This window comes from Pelophylax lessonae (genome assembly GCF_965119305.1).
Source record: "Pelophylax lessonae genome assembly, chromosome: 12".
Lineage (NCBI taxonomy): Eukaryota > Metazoa > Chordata > Amphibia > Anura > Ranidae > Pelophylax > Pelophylax lessonae.
In genome coordinates, this window is record NC_138779.1 from 126562246 (window position 1) to 126577326 (window position 15081).

At 45.5% G+C, this 15081-nt stretch overlaps 1 protein-coding gene across 2 annotated transcripts in view; it reads left to right on the forward strand.

The window, feature by feature from the left end:
* CBL (Cbl proto-oncogene) overlaps positions 1 to 15081 on the forward strand; it is a 154903-nt gene that overhangs the window by 70258 nt on the left and 69564 nt on the right. For both annotated transcript variants that reach the window (XM_082274208.1, XM_082274209.1), the window contains exons 3-5: positions 2277 to 2423; positions 6519 to 6675; positions 13147 to 13268. In XM_082274208.1, the coding sequence (XP_082130334.1) occupies positions 2277 to 2423; positions 6519 to 6675; positions 13147 to 13268 (426 nt within the window). The remainder of the gene's footprint in view (positions 1 to 2276; positions 2424 to 6518; positions 6676 to 13146; positions 13269 to 15081) is intronic.

The following is a 15081-nucleotide window of genomic DNA, read 5'->3' on the forward strand; positions in this document are numbered from 1 at the left end:
GGACAAACAGACTTGGTCCTTGGAACAACTTATGGTCTGACTTCAAAGACCTAATTCTCACTAGCATGGTAGATTTCCTACCCAGTGTTGGAGTTAGGGAAATCTTATCCTCCACAGTCCTGCAAAGGTTCTCATGACAGATGCCAACTGGAAGGGCTAGACTCCCTTTCCTCTCAAAGGTGGTCTCTGCCTTCCACGTTCATCAGAATACTGTCTTTTGTCACCCTTCAAAATATCCCAAGTACATTTTTACCCAATGTCTAGACATGTGTGCTGTGAGTGTTTACCTCTCAGCTACTGCCTCTTTTTTTTTTTTTTTTTTTTTTTTTTTTTTTTAGGATAGAGTGGGGAGTGATTAGAACTCATCAGGTTTTTATTGCTGTCCATGCCCCCATTCACACACTTTGTCCTGTTTTTGTTATCCCTGAAAGTGAAAGATAATCCCAAGGTGTTGTTTGTCCTCAGAGCAGGAATAGTGGGAATATCTTCCAATGGGGACATTAGTTCTGGTGACCTAGGATTTCCTCACTTTAGAGGGGTCCCCCCCCCCCTCATTTCTAGTTTTGGCTATGGGATAGGAAGTGAAGGGGAAATCTCCCCAAAAAGACACAGACGACAGAAGTAAACCGTACATGGGTTATTATAACCCTCCCTTTATCCAAAACGCAAAAAAGAAAAGTTTTGTTTTGAGTTCTACTTTAAGGCACGCTCTGCCAGATTCGTTAGTGCTTAACGAGCTTCTCTGTATCGGTCATCCTTTTCTTTTTATTTTCATTTTTCAAGGCTTTTGTTTACACGTTCAAGTTCTGAATGTTCAGGCCTTTCCCGGTGCCAATTTCAGGTGTAGGGTGCTACAAAATGCTCTGATTCTTTCAATCTCTTCTTAACCTGTGTTATGTGGGCCTGTAGGTGTTTTTTGTGGTGTTGCTCACCCCTCAGTTGGGCTGCTTTTGGACATCCCAGTCATAAGAGCCTGTATTGTATGAATAGGACAAAATCCCCTCTGTTCTTATGATTTCCCTATTGCTTGCTTCAAAACTGAGGATGCCATTTTGTTGTAGCTGGGAGTTTAAAGCATTCTGTAGGGAATGTTCCAGCAGGTTTTTACCAGTGTCTTGTCAGCTGAAGGTAACTGCATATAACCTAGTCCTAATGTAATGTTTATCCACTTCCCACCCAAGGACGTGCCCGTACGTCCTTGGGTTTCAGTGGTTGTACTGGGATGATGCCTGCACCTATAGGCATCATCCCAGTACTGTTTTTTAAGGCGATTCTCTATAAAGCAGAAGTGATCTGAGTGGCTAATTTGCCACTTGATCACTTCTACAGGTGGCGGAAGGGTGTTCCACCCCCCTCCCGCCGCCTCTCCAGGGCTCTCTGGTTCCATCGCGGAGGTGGAGTGCAACACGGCGATGCCTGCCTGGGACAGAGTGAGAGGAACTGAGGTTGTTCCTCTCTCTCTGTAACCCTGGAAACCAGGAGCGAGGAGTATTCGTCACTTCTGGTTCCACCCCTTTGTTTACCTGGCCACCAGTGGCCAGAGGATTGATCGGTCCGATTGGCTGCATTTGGGGGGCCAGAGGAGAGATTTGGGGTCTAATAGATCCCAAATCTCTCCATAAATAGGATCTGTCACGGCCCATGCTATCATAAGATATGTTGTTCATTCCTTGTGATCGCAATAAAGTTAGTAAAAAAAAAAAAAAAAAGAATTAGTATAAAAATAAAAAAATTGAAAGTGCCCTCGTCCCACTGTGCTTACGCGCAAATGCGAACTCATATGTTACTCCCGCATGCATATGTAAACGGTGATCGCACCACACATGAGGTCAGAGCAAGAGCAATAATTCTAGTACCAGACCTCCTGTGCCACTCTAAACTGGTAACCTGTAAAGGCGTTTAAAGTGTGGCCTATGGAGAATTTTAAGCACCGTAGTTTGCCGCTATTCCACGGGCATACTCAATTTTAAAGCGTGACATGTTGGGTATCTATTTACTCGGTGTAGCATCATCTTTCACATTATAGAAAAAATATTGGGCTAACTTTACTGTTTTTCTTTTTTTTTTATTCATGAATGTCTTTGCAAGGACCTTGTTCGTTTTTAAAACGGATGTACTGACACAAGTGGGCACCTTTTTTTCAGTATGCGATTATGCATATTTAAACAAATGCTTGAGGAAAACAAGTTGTCTTTGGTATTTTTTTAAATACATTTGTTAATGGTGTATTAAATGAGAAATAATCACACTGAAAACTTTGTTTCTTTTTGTTTTAGGCGCAACCTTACCAAATTATCCCTCATCTTCAGTCACATGCTAGCAGAGCTGAAAGGAATTTTTCCTAACGGTTTGTTCCAGGGGGATACTTTCAGGATCACCAAGGCTGATGCTGCTGAATTCTGGAGAAAAGCTTTTGGAGAAAAGTATGGAGAATTACACTACAAGATTTGTACTTTTTTAAAATATTTATGAAAGGTCAGAAGTGTATGTCTTACTGATGACAGTAGAAGCATACATTTTTTTTAATGGGTCAAGCGTTTTACAGATTTAAATTCTGATGCTATTGCGCAGTAGTTCTGTTACGTTGACAGGAGAATTGAGAAATGACTATTTTCTGCAGCCAACAAGTATTCAAAAAGGCAAACAGCTATGCCATACCAGCCAATCAGAATCTTTGTATTCTTTAGTAATTGGAAATCTGTTTTTTCATTGCTCTAGAGAATCCAAAAAAAAATTTCTTCCCTTTGCCGGACAGGCTGGGGCAGGGTCTAGAATTCCCTGTCTGACCAGGTTCCCAAAGTGGTTGAGGCCCACCATCAACAATCTGGAACTGAGAGCCATGAGGCTGACTCTCCTACAGTGGGTACGGAAAGTATTCAGACCCCCTCAAATTTTTCACTCTTTGTTATATTGCAGCCATTTGCTAAAATCATTTAAGTTCATTCTTCTTCCTCATGAATGTACACATAGCACCCCATACTGACAGAAAAACACAGAATTGTTGACATTGTTGCAGATTTATTAAAAAAGAAAAACTGAAATATCACATGGTCCTAAGTATTCAGACCCTTTGCTCAGTATTTAGTAGAAGCCCCCTTTTGATCTAATACAGCCAGGAGTCTTTTGGGGAAAGATGCAACAAGTGTTTCACACCTGGATTTGGGGATCCTCTGCCATTCCTCCTTGCAGATCCTCTCCAGTTCTGTCAGGTTGGATGGTAAACGTTGGTGGACAGCCATTTTTAGGTCTCTCCAGAGATGCTCAATTGGGTTTAAGTCAGGGCTCTGTCTGGGCCATTCAAGAACAGTCACAGAGTTGTTGTGAAGCCACTCCTTCGTTATTTTAGCTGTGTGCTTAGGGTCATTGTCTTGTTGGAAGGTAAACCTTCGGCCCAGTCTGAGGTCCAGAGCACTCTGGAGAAGGTTTTTGTCCAGGATATCCCTGTACTTGGCCGCATTCATCTTTCCCTTGATTGCAACCAGTCGTCCTGTCCCTGCAGCTGAAAAACACCCCCACAGCATGATGCTTCCACCACCATGCTTCACTGTTGGGACTGTATTGGACAGGTGATGAGCAGTGCCTGGTTTTCTCCACACATACCGCTTAGAATTAAGGCCAAAAAGTTCTATTTTGGTCTCATCAGACCAGAGAATCTTATTTCTCACCATCTTGGAGTCCTTCAGGTGTTTTTTAGCAAACTCCATGTGGGCTTTCATGTGTCTTACACTGAGGAGAGGGTTCTGGTCGTCCCAAACGTCTGCCTTTCCTCCTTTCAAGTTGCTGCCAAGAATTCTTAGCAGGACTGGCCTCGCTGAGCTTGGTACGCCAACCTGGTCAGGCTAGCCGCTGACGCGCCACGGAAAATTCAGCTCAGGGAGGAGTTATTGTCTCCAGGGCCAATCTTCCATCCGACTTCACGGTCGCTGCATTTGCCAGCTTGGCTGTTGGAAGCCAGGTGCTTTAGGACAGAGGATTGTATGCTTCAGTGATTCCCACCCTGCGTAAAGCATGGGAAGCGTTGTCTAGGATGGTATTGTTCATCATATGAGAAAGTCGTGTATTGCGAGTCTCCTTGGGCTCCCCCTCGCTCTTAATCAGTGGCCGGATCTTTGCCCCCTTCACTGGGGAGTTGATCAAAAGTTGGCCTGGAGTACTGTCAAGGGTCAGGATTCGGCTTTGGCCATTTTCTTCCACAGGCCGTTGGCTGCCCGTTCCCTGGTGCGTAACTTCTTCCAGGGGGTGCGACACTTGGTTCTTCTGGTGCGACCTCCGTCACCAACTGGCGACCTTGAATTGGTGCGGTCTTCTCTTCGAGACCCTCCTTTTGGGAAGATCGAGGGTATCCCCTGCCTACCTTATTACAGAGGCCTTCTTGGTTGCTGTCACTCTGCACGCAGGGTGTCTGCACTGGCGACATTGTCCTGTCCTCCCTATATGTTGGTTCATGGGGCCAGGTGGTACTTCATCCAGATCCATCCTTCCCTCCGAAGGTGGTTTCTAGTGTTGACTTGCATGGGGACATTGTGTTGCCATCTTGTGTCCTAAGCCCCCTCATCTTACAGAATGTGCGCTGCATACTCTGGATGGAGTTCAGGTACTCGAGGTGTACTTAGTGACTACTGGGTCTTCCCGTAAGTCAGGTTCGCTCTCTGTGTTGACGGATGGCCCAAGAACTGGGCTGCCTGTGTCTGCTGCGACTATTTCCAGGTGAAGCAGACAGTCTTGGTGCAGGCTTCTTCACTTACTGGTCAGGTCCTGCCTTTCCCTGTTTCGGCGCTTTCTACTCGGGCGCCTAGTGCTTCCTGGGCTTTTCACCATACAGGCATCTGTGCTTCAGGCTGCAAGACGACTACCTGGTCATTTGTTCACACCTTTACCACGTTTTATAAGGTAGATGTGCTGGCATCTGCAGATGCCTCTTTTGGCCGCAAGGTTTTTTTTCTGGCTGTTATTTGGAGGGCTTTTGGCCTTCCTTGAGGCTGTTTACTATTTGTTTCAGACTGGCCTCATCTTTTGTTCTGCTGAGTTCTATGTTGCCTGGTCGGCTATGTTTAGCCTTGAAGACTTGTTTCTTTCTGCTGTTCCCACCCCTCATTTTGTGGCACTGCTTTCATACGTCCCTACTGATATGAATCAGAGAGAACTCCATCCGTCAATGAAGGATAGAGAAAACTGGATTTTTGACTTACGGTAAAATCCTTTTCTCAAGTTCATTGACGTACGCAGTACCCGCCCCTCTATTTTGAGTTGGGTTGGTGTTACTTTCTGACACTGCTTTGATACTAAACTGACATCCTATGCAGGAAGAGAGAGGGTGTACCCTCCGGGACTGCCCATAGGCATAGCCAGAACTTTTTTCTTCCTGGTGTCCTCCTCCTGTAGGGGGCAGTATAACCCTACTGATATGAATCGGCGAGAACTGCGTCCGTCAATGAACTTAAGAGAAAAGGATTTTACGGTAAGTCAAAAATCCAGTTTTTAGACTTACCATGAAATCCATTTCTCTGTGTTCATTTACACACCACCTGCCCCTCTATGGAGTTGTAATACTTCTGACACTGTTTGTAACAAAAGTGAGTACCCATAGCAGAGAGAGGGAGTATACCGCCTGAGACTGTTCATAGGCGTAGTCAAGTTCTTTTTCTGCCAAGTGTCCTACTCTGGTAGGGGGCAGTTTAACCATTGGTCAAGAATCCTAAGGAGTTATGGTCGTCAATGAACACAAACAGATGGTGTTTACGGTAAGTCAAAAATCCAGTTTTTGTCAGCATGGGGACATTGGGGAGCTGTGCCTGAGAATGTAAATTTATAGACTCTGGTCATGAAGAGGTTGTGTTAGGAATACATGATTGTTAGAGGATCTGTGGTCTCCCCCTAAAAAATTAAGTCAGCAGCTACAAATACTGAAGAGGTTGAGGAATAGTGGAACTTCCCCTTTTGGGTGAATTTCCGCTTTAAGTACTTTTGGAAGAGTGTGATATAAATGGCTTTGCATACTCTGTAACATGATAAAGCATTTCTTAGTAGTAATAGCTGCAATACAGGAGAATGCAAGGATCTGTAATGATTTCTGGTTTTATTTTTAAAATGTAGTTGTTTGTTTGAAGAATATGTTGCAATATTGAACCTGGGTTAGTCCCTGTTCACACTAAGGCGACCTGTGAGGCAACCTGGTCGCCTCACAGGTCGCCGTAGGTCGCCTTCCATAGGGAAGCTGCGGACCCGTTCTAATAGGAGCGACACAAGTCGCTCCGACTTAGAAAAAGGGTCCGGAGCTTCTTTGGGGCGACCCGGAGCGACCGCCATAGACTTCAATGTTATGAAGTCCGTGCCGGCCGCTCCGAGGTCGCGGCGCGCTGCTCGCACCGCGACCTCGGAGGTCGCCCCCCCAAGTCGGATCGCCCCAGTGTGAACGGGGCCTTAGGCAGTGATATATTTACAGATTAGGTATTTGTTTTGAATTATGGTTGTTTTTGCATTAGTGAGGAAACCTTTTTATTTATTTTTTTTTCTCCAAGAACTATTGTCCCTTGGAAGATTTTCCGACATGCCCTTCATGAAGTCCATGCAATCTCCTCTGGCCTGGAAGCCATGGCCCTGAAATCCACCATTGACCTCACCTGCAATGATTACATCTCTGTTTTTGAGTTTGATATCTTCACTCGGCTTTTTCAGGTAAACTGGTATAACCTTATTTCTACAATTTCTTTTGCTTTCCAAGAACAAAAAGCTAGTATATTGCAGCTTACTAGTCCTTGGAAACTGGTGGCTGCATAAGTTTTCTTTTTTTAGTAGATAAAGAACTGTTGATCTGGCCAGAAATCGAGTATCCTTTACTGTATTGTGATCTGAAATCTTTAAGGCCGAAGTGCAGCCAAATTAAAAACAGAAAACTCAGCACAAGACACATAACAGTCAGTAGGATGTGTCCCTTGTGCTGATTCCTCTGTTAGCAGTGATCTTTCCCCATCTTGTCCCCACCCGAGCCCCCAGAATCTTTCAGTGCGGTAGAGGTTAAAACAACTTTCATCAAGAGCTCCTGACTGACCCACCCAGCCCCATTTTAAAGCAGTATTAAACCCAAAAACAAAAATGTAATATAGTGCAGCTTACCAATTCCTAGATGTGGTGGATGCATTCATTTTCTTTTTGTAGGAGTTTTTATTAATTTTACCTGGTGATCCAACCAATAAGTCTTTTTTTTTCAACTTCTCTTAAAAGACCAAGCCGTCCAGACCATTGGAGCAGTTAGAGAGTTGAGAGAAATTATTTGAGGGTAGCTTGCAATGGTCAGTGTTTATTCATTTAGCGAAAACCTTTATCCCAAAAGAAAAAACTGTTGCTGTAACTGCCTAGAAGTGTTAGCTGGAATTCAGCTTTTCAAGTGCATCTAAATCTGCTAGTCTAACACTACCCTCCCCTAGACTGACAGAGTGCTGTCCAGAGGTGTCTACTCTGCTTCATCCAGAATGCAGACACCCTAGGACAGTAATGCCTCGTTTCCACTGAGTGGTACGGTACGGTTCGGTTCAGTATGGTACGCTTCGGTACGGTACACATTGCGTTTCCACTGCCAATAGTACCCTTTTCATAATAGGCGTGGTGTAGCTGGTCACAGCAGGAAAGCTGTGATAGACGATTCTCTGTCAACCAATCAAAGTTCTGCAGAGTGTAGCTCCACCCAGTTGGTACGGGTCTAATGTGCTTGGTACCCCAACGAAAGGGTACCAAAAAGTGGTACGGTACGGTTCGGAATTAGGGTACCATTCATAATGGAAACAGCATAAAAAGCGTACCGTACCGAACCGTACCAGAAAGCTCAGTGGAAACGCGCCATAAGTGTTACCGCTTGTATTACTGGTCAGATCACAAGGTGAAATAAAGAGGAAAAGCCTAAAAATAGAAAACAAAATGCAGCCACCACATCTAAAGATGGGCATAGTAAGACTCTCTTGAAATTTATGTCCCTAATGCTGATTTACAGTATTTAACAAAAGTGAGTACACCCCTCACATTTTTGTAAATATTTTATTATATCTTTTCATGTGACAACACTGCAGAAACAGTGTAAATTTGCTGTCCCCTTAAAATAACACAACACACAGCCATTAATGTCTAAACTGCTGGCAACAAAAGGGAGTACGCCCCTAAGTGAAAATGTCCAAATTGGGCCCAATTAGACCCCCCCGTGTCATGTGACTCGTTAGTGTTACAAGGTCTTAAGTGTGAATGGGGAGCAGGTGTTTTAAATTTGGTATAATCACTCTCATTATCTCATACTGGTCACTGGAAGTTCAACATGGCACCTCATAGCAAAACACTCTCTGAGGATCTGAAAAAAAATAATTGTTGCTCTTCATAAAGATGGCCTAGGCTATAAGAAGATTGCCAAGACCCTGAAACTGAGCTGCAGCACGGTGGCCAAGAATATACAGCGGTTTAACAGGACAGGTTCTTCCACTCAGAACAGGTTTCGCCATGGTCAACCGAAGAAGTTGAGTGCACTTGCTCAGCATCATATCCAGATGTTGTGTTTGGGAAATAGACGTATGAGTGCTGCCAGCATTGCTGCAGAGGTTGAAGGGGTGGGGGGATCAGCCTGTTAGTGCTCAGACGCCGCACACTGCATCAAATTGGTTTGCATGGCTGTCATCCCAGAAGGAAGCCTCTTCTAAAGATGATGCAAAAGAAAGCCGCAAACCGTTTGCTGAAGACAAGCAGACTAAGGACATGGATTACTGGAACCATGTCCGGTGGTCTGATAAGACCAAGATAAACCTATTTGGTTCAGATGGTGTCAAGCGTGTGTGGCTGCAACCAGGTGAGGAGTACAAAGACAAGTGTGTCTTGCCTACAGTCAAGCACGGTGGTGGGAGTGTCATGGTCTGGGGCTGAATGAGTGCTGCCGGCACTGGGGAGCTACAGTTCATTGAGGGAACCATGAATGCAACATGTACTGTGACATACTGAAGCAGAGCATGATCCTCTCCCTTCGGAGACTGGGCCGCAGGGCAGTATTCCAACATAATGACCCCAAACACCACCTCCAAGACCGCCACTGACTTGCTAAAGTAGCTGAGAGTAAAGGTGATTGACTGGCCAAACATGTCTCCAGACCTAAACCCTATTGAGCATCTGTGGGGCATCCTCAAACGGAAGGTAGAGGAGCGCAAGGTCTCTAACATCCACCAGATCCATGATCTCATTATGGAGGAGTGGAAGAGGACTCCAGTGGCACCCTGTGAAGCCCTGGTGAACTCTATGACCAAGAGGGTTAAGGCAGTGCTGGAAAATAATGGTGGCCACACAAAATATTGACACTTTGGGCCCAATTTGGACATTTTCAATCAGGGGTGTACTCACTTTTGTTACCAGCGGTTTAGACATTAATGGCTGTGTGTTGAGTTATTTTGAGGGGACAGCAAATTTACACTGTTATACAAGCTGTACACTCACTACTTTACATTGTAGCAAAGTGTAATTTCTTCAGTGTTGTCACATAAAAAGATAGAATAAAATATTTACAAAAATGTGAGAGGTTTACTCACTTTTGTGAGATATTGTATCTGTTTTTAATTTTGTCTGCACATAGGCTTTAAGCAGTTAACGTTCTTTCCAGCTTTCTTCTGTGAACTACAAAACACCACTGCCTATGTAATGGAGATGATGAGTAAGGTAGAGGTTTGGAGTATAAATCAGGTGACATTACTGCTTAAGTTACAATGCAAGGAGGAAGCAGTGTCATACTTTAACAAGAACTGGGTTATTGACACAGGTGCAAATTTGAAGGTGAAAATACCTAAAGAGATTAATGCAGTAACTTAAAGCGGAGTTCCACCCTCAGAATAATTTTTTTAACAAAAATAGCATATTAATATTAATACATCTCGCTTCACAAAACCGCTATTTGCATATTTATGAGTTGAACAGTGTATTTGTTTAGTGAAAATCTTACTTTTAAACCTGCTGCCTGTGCATTGTCATCTTTACTAAGGGCGTCTGAAACAGCAGTGTAAGACTTTCTGACCTTCTTCCTGATTGCTGTTCATTCTGGCTACCCAGAATGCAGCAGCAAATCCCGCACATGGGCAGTACTATGCTTTAGGCATAGTACAGGTTGCTATAGAAACGTTGGCTCAGGAGGAAGTTGCCACCCTCTATATCCCTTCCCCGCCTCCAGGAAGACACATGAGAGAGAGAGAGAGAGACAGAGAGAAACAGAGAGAAACAGAGAGAAACATACTGCCAACTAGTACCTAGAAAACTCTTGTCTGGCTGATGGGGAACTTTACCCTCCAGCTGTTGCAGAACTACAAGTCCCATTATGCCTCTGCCTGTAGGAGTCATGCTTGTAACTGTCAGCCTTGCAATGCCTCATGGGACTTATAGTTCTGCAACAGCTGGAGGGCCGCCAGTTTGACGAAAATGGCACGCTGTTATGGGATCAGCACTTTGCATGCATGGACGGATGGATGCATGGCACGCTGTTATGGGGTCAGCACTTTGCATGCATGGACGGATGGATGCATGGCACGCTGTTATGGGGTCAGCACTTTGCATGCATGGACGGATGGATGCATGGCACGCTGTTATGGGGTCAGCACTTTGCATGCATGGATGGACGGATGGATGCATGGCATGCTGTTATGGGGTCAGCACTTTGCATGCATGGACGGATGGATGCATGGCACGCTGTTATGGGGTCAGCACTTTGCATGCATGGATGGATGGACGGATGGATGCATGGCACGCTGTTATGGGTCAGCACTTTGCATGCATGGACGGATGGATGCATGGCACGCTGTTATGGGATCAGCACTTTGCACGGATGGACCGATGGATGCATGGCACGCTGTTATGGGGTCAGCACTTTGCACGGATGGACCGATGGATGCATGGCACGCTGTTATGGGGTCAGCACTTTGCACGGATGGATGCATGGCACGCTGTTATGGGGTCAGCACTTTGCATGCATGGACGGATGGATGCATGGCACGCTGTTATGGGGTCAGCACTTTGCATGCATGGACGGATGGATGCATGGCACGCTGTTATGGGGTCAGCACTTTGCATGCATGGATGGACGGATGGATGCATGGCATGCTGTTATGGGGTCAGCACTTTGCATGCATGGACGGATGGATGCATGGCACGCTGTTATGGGGTCAGCACTTTGCATGCATGGATGGATGGACGGATGGATGCATGGCACGCTGTTATGGGTCAGCACTTTGCATGCATGGACGGATGGATGCATGGCACGCTGTTATGGGGTCAGCACTGGGTCCCCCAGCACAACCCCCCAAATCACCCTCCTAGTACCCCCCCCCCCCCCAATTCCCCTGCTAGAAGAAATCCTATCCTGTCACCTCTCAAATTCCCCATCCCAGCACCTCCCCCCCATGTCGGATTGTCCTGGGGGGGGGGGGGGGGGCAATAAGAGAATTTGTACTAGCAGGGTGGGGAGAAGATGATTACTTCATAGTGGGATTGGTGACAGGATAAGATTTGTGCCCCCGAGTGCAGTTCTCCCTTTCTTCAAGCATCGCAGGCACACCTCAGATACAGCGCGGCACATCCCTCTGTCATTCTCCTCTTCATATGTCAGAGCGGAGGAGGAGCAGAGGAGGAACCTAAGAGAGAAGCCGATTACTGAACTTTTGGCTTTGCACAGACAGCTGCCGAGGGAGAGATAGGGCTGCAGAAGGGGAGAAGATTGCAGCTCAGGAATGACACTGGATGTCAGATCATCGGGACTATACAGAGTTTGTTATCCCCTCTCCTCCCAGCAAACAATGTGGAAAGGGGGCGGGTAACAAACTCTGTATAGTCCCGATCTGACATCCAGTGTCATTCCTGAGCCGCAATCTTCTCCCCTTCTGCTTCTGCAGCCGTATCTCTCCCTCGGCAGCTGTCTGTGCAAAGCTTTAGGAATCGGCTTCTCCTCCACCGCTCCTCCTCCGCTCTGACATAAGGTAAGGAGAAGCCGAAGGACGCCGCTACAGTGATAGGAGTGTGAAGCCTGGCAAGAAAAGAGAGAGGGAGCACATCCCGCTCTCTCCTGTCAGTGTAATCAGTGTCACAGAAACACTCCTTACAGCGCCCCCTCCACCTCCCATGCTGCAAACACCGCCGGGATAAGCTGAGCCGAGTTCAGGTCGGGTCACTGGTCTCTGACACCCCGTGAGATGTGGGGCTGTGCCGCTGCGGTACTATAATAAATAAAAAAGAGTGGGGCTGCTGTGAGTGAAGGCAGACTAGGAACAGCATCAACCCACTGCCATGACAACGGCCCTCGAGGCGTCATTTCCTGTTTTAAAAAACGCGAGATGAGGAGAGGCCGATTGCCTTCTGGGAGTTATTACACACAGCTCCCATGAAGCAATGCGAATCAGGAAATGACGACATTGGCCGCGGCCGAGGAGGGGGGGAGGAAGCAAGAAGAAGGAGGAAGTGAACTTTATAATGAAGTAAAAATAAGGTAGGAAACTCAAAAAAAAAAAAAAAAATGCCCAATTGATCTTGAGAATGCACAGCCCGAACTAAAACTGCAAAGTTGTGAAACAGGGTGGAACTCCACTTTAAGGACTGGGTTAAATAAGTTGAAAAGAAGACACAAGTCCATCTAGCTAGAATATATAAATTTTTTGTATTTGGGTTTAGAGACACTTTGTTAATGGCAGAGGGCTTTGTCGAATTCCACACAAGGTCTGTCTACCGTGCTTAATTTAGGCTCAGTTCACGCTATGAACCGCATGTAAATCACACCCAAACCACACTGCATTCCTGTTCAGTTTACATGTGATTCAGTGCGGTACGATTTGAGCCCATTCATTTTGAATAAGCTCAAATTGCATCAAATAAGTGCATGCGCTTTTTTTTTAACTGCGCTGCAATTGGATCAAATGGTCGTTCTGTACTATGTGATCCAGTGCAGGCAAACGCACTGTGTTTGCGACCTTCTTTTGGGGTGTAGTTTACTTTGTATTGACACCCGCAGCAGATCGCAAGAGCCGTAATAATTTGCATGCTGTGCGTGAAACGTGCATGGATTGCGGCGTTTCCCACACCGCATAAGTGTGAACCTAGGCTTAGTGTTCTATGGCTTGTGCTACATTCACCTTGTATTTATTTATTTTGGAACAGCCTTGGTCTTCCCTTCTCAGAAACTGGAATAGTTTGGCTGTGACTCATCCTGGCTACATGGCTTTTTTAACTTATGATGAAGTCAAGGCTCGACTTCAGAAATTCATCCACAAGCCTGGCAGGTGAGTACTCCTATATGTTAATAAAATACATTTCATGAAATGCTAAGATTTGAATTGTATGCTGTAATACATTTCATGAAATGCTAAGATTTTAATTGTATGCTGTAATACATTTCATGAAATGCTAAGATTTGTGTATGCTGTTAACCACATTAGTTAATGACAAGTCCCTAAGATATTGTGGTGTGTGACTAGCTCAGTTTCCTCCCACTGGAGTTTGGTAAGTGGCGACTCTTGCACTCACGCCTTTAATGGGGTAGGGAGAAAGCCTTCTGTCAGTTGTAACTTGAAGCTACATAGTTGGGTTGAAAAAAGACACAAGTCTGTTTAGTTCAGCCAATAAAAAAACAAAACCTTCAATATACACAATTCTATTCCAACAGTTAATACAGAAGAAGGCAAACAAACCCCAATAAAGCATGATCCAGTTTGCTCCAATAGGGGAAGAATTTCCAACCTGATCCCCTTGGAGGCAATCAGATATTCCCTGAAACAACTGCCCCCGGTGTTATTGCCTATAAATGTTTGTTAGTATCCAGTTAAATTTGTGCATTTAGGAATGTATCCAGCTCTTTAAAACCCTCCACTAAGCTGGTCAGAACTAGGAGTCTATTCTACATTTTAACATCACTGACTTTAGAAAAACTCTTTCTGTGGTTAAAGGTTAAATCGTTTTCTCTTTCGTTCATTGACAGACACAGCTCCTGATTCTTCTTAACCATTGGGTTATACTGCCCCCTACAGGAGTAGGACGCTAGACAGAGAAAAGCTTGACTACGCCTATGGGCAGTCCCAGGGGATATACACCCATACTCAGCTATAGGCACTTAATTTTTTTCTGCCTAGTCAGGAATAAGGACCTAGTTCCTTGCTGGAAACTCTGGTCCTGGCAATTTCTTTTCCTTTTAAATTGATTTTTTGCTATCTTTGTTATTTTGTCCCTGCCTAAAAAGTGGACGGCCTCACCTGTAGTGGACTCGCTGGTTTCCAGGTTAAATAAAGCTACATTAATTCCGGGTGAGGAGTCCTTGGCCTTTAAAGATCCAGTTGATAGGAGAGCGGAGGCTCTGGCCTGCCATATGTTTCACTATGGCTGGTTCGGCTTAGGCCAGTATTTACTATTTCGCTGCTGTAGCAAACTCTCTCTCGAGTGGGCTAAACTTTAATGCCGGGACCTGAAGGGGAAACGACTTTCCCCTGCCTTTGCGGAGCGGCTCCTTTTATTTTAGGCTGTCTGTATTAGCAGTGGTCCTTTGGCATCTTATCTGGCTGACAATGCTGGTCTGCAGACCAGACTTGTAAGAAGGCCTTATCTGATCTTCCCTTTGTGGGGGGATCACCTGTTTGGAGCTTCCTTGGATGACATTAAGGGTCTCACAGGGGTGAAGTGGGGAAGAGGGCCATTCTTCTCAGCTCATAAGAGGCTTTTATAGTCCCTCAAAGGATAAAAGTCCTTCAGGGCCTCCCCCGGAGGTTCCCAAGAGGACCTGGTCTGACAAGCAATGAGGGGCTCTTCCAGACCTGTGGACAAGGCTTCTTCTGCATGAAGGGGCGCCCTCACCCGTATCTGGGGTGGGGGGACGCCTTCGTTGATTTACGGATATGTGGACCTCTTTGGTACAGGTCAAGTGGGTCCACAAAGTCATTTGGTCTGGCTAAAAGATTGAGTTTTGGTCTTTTCCTCAGGAAGTTTCTTCCATTCTAACCTGCACTTGTCCCCAGATCACTTACGGGTCACTTTGGGGCCCTGCAAGACTTGTTACTTTATGGGGTGATTTTCCCGGTTCCGGCTTCGGAATGTTTTCAGGGGTTT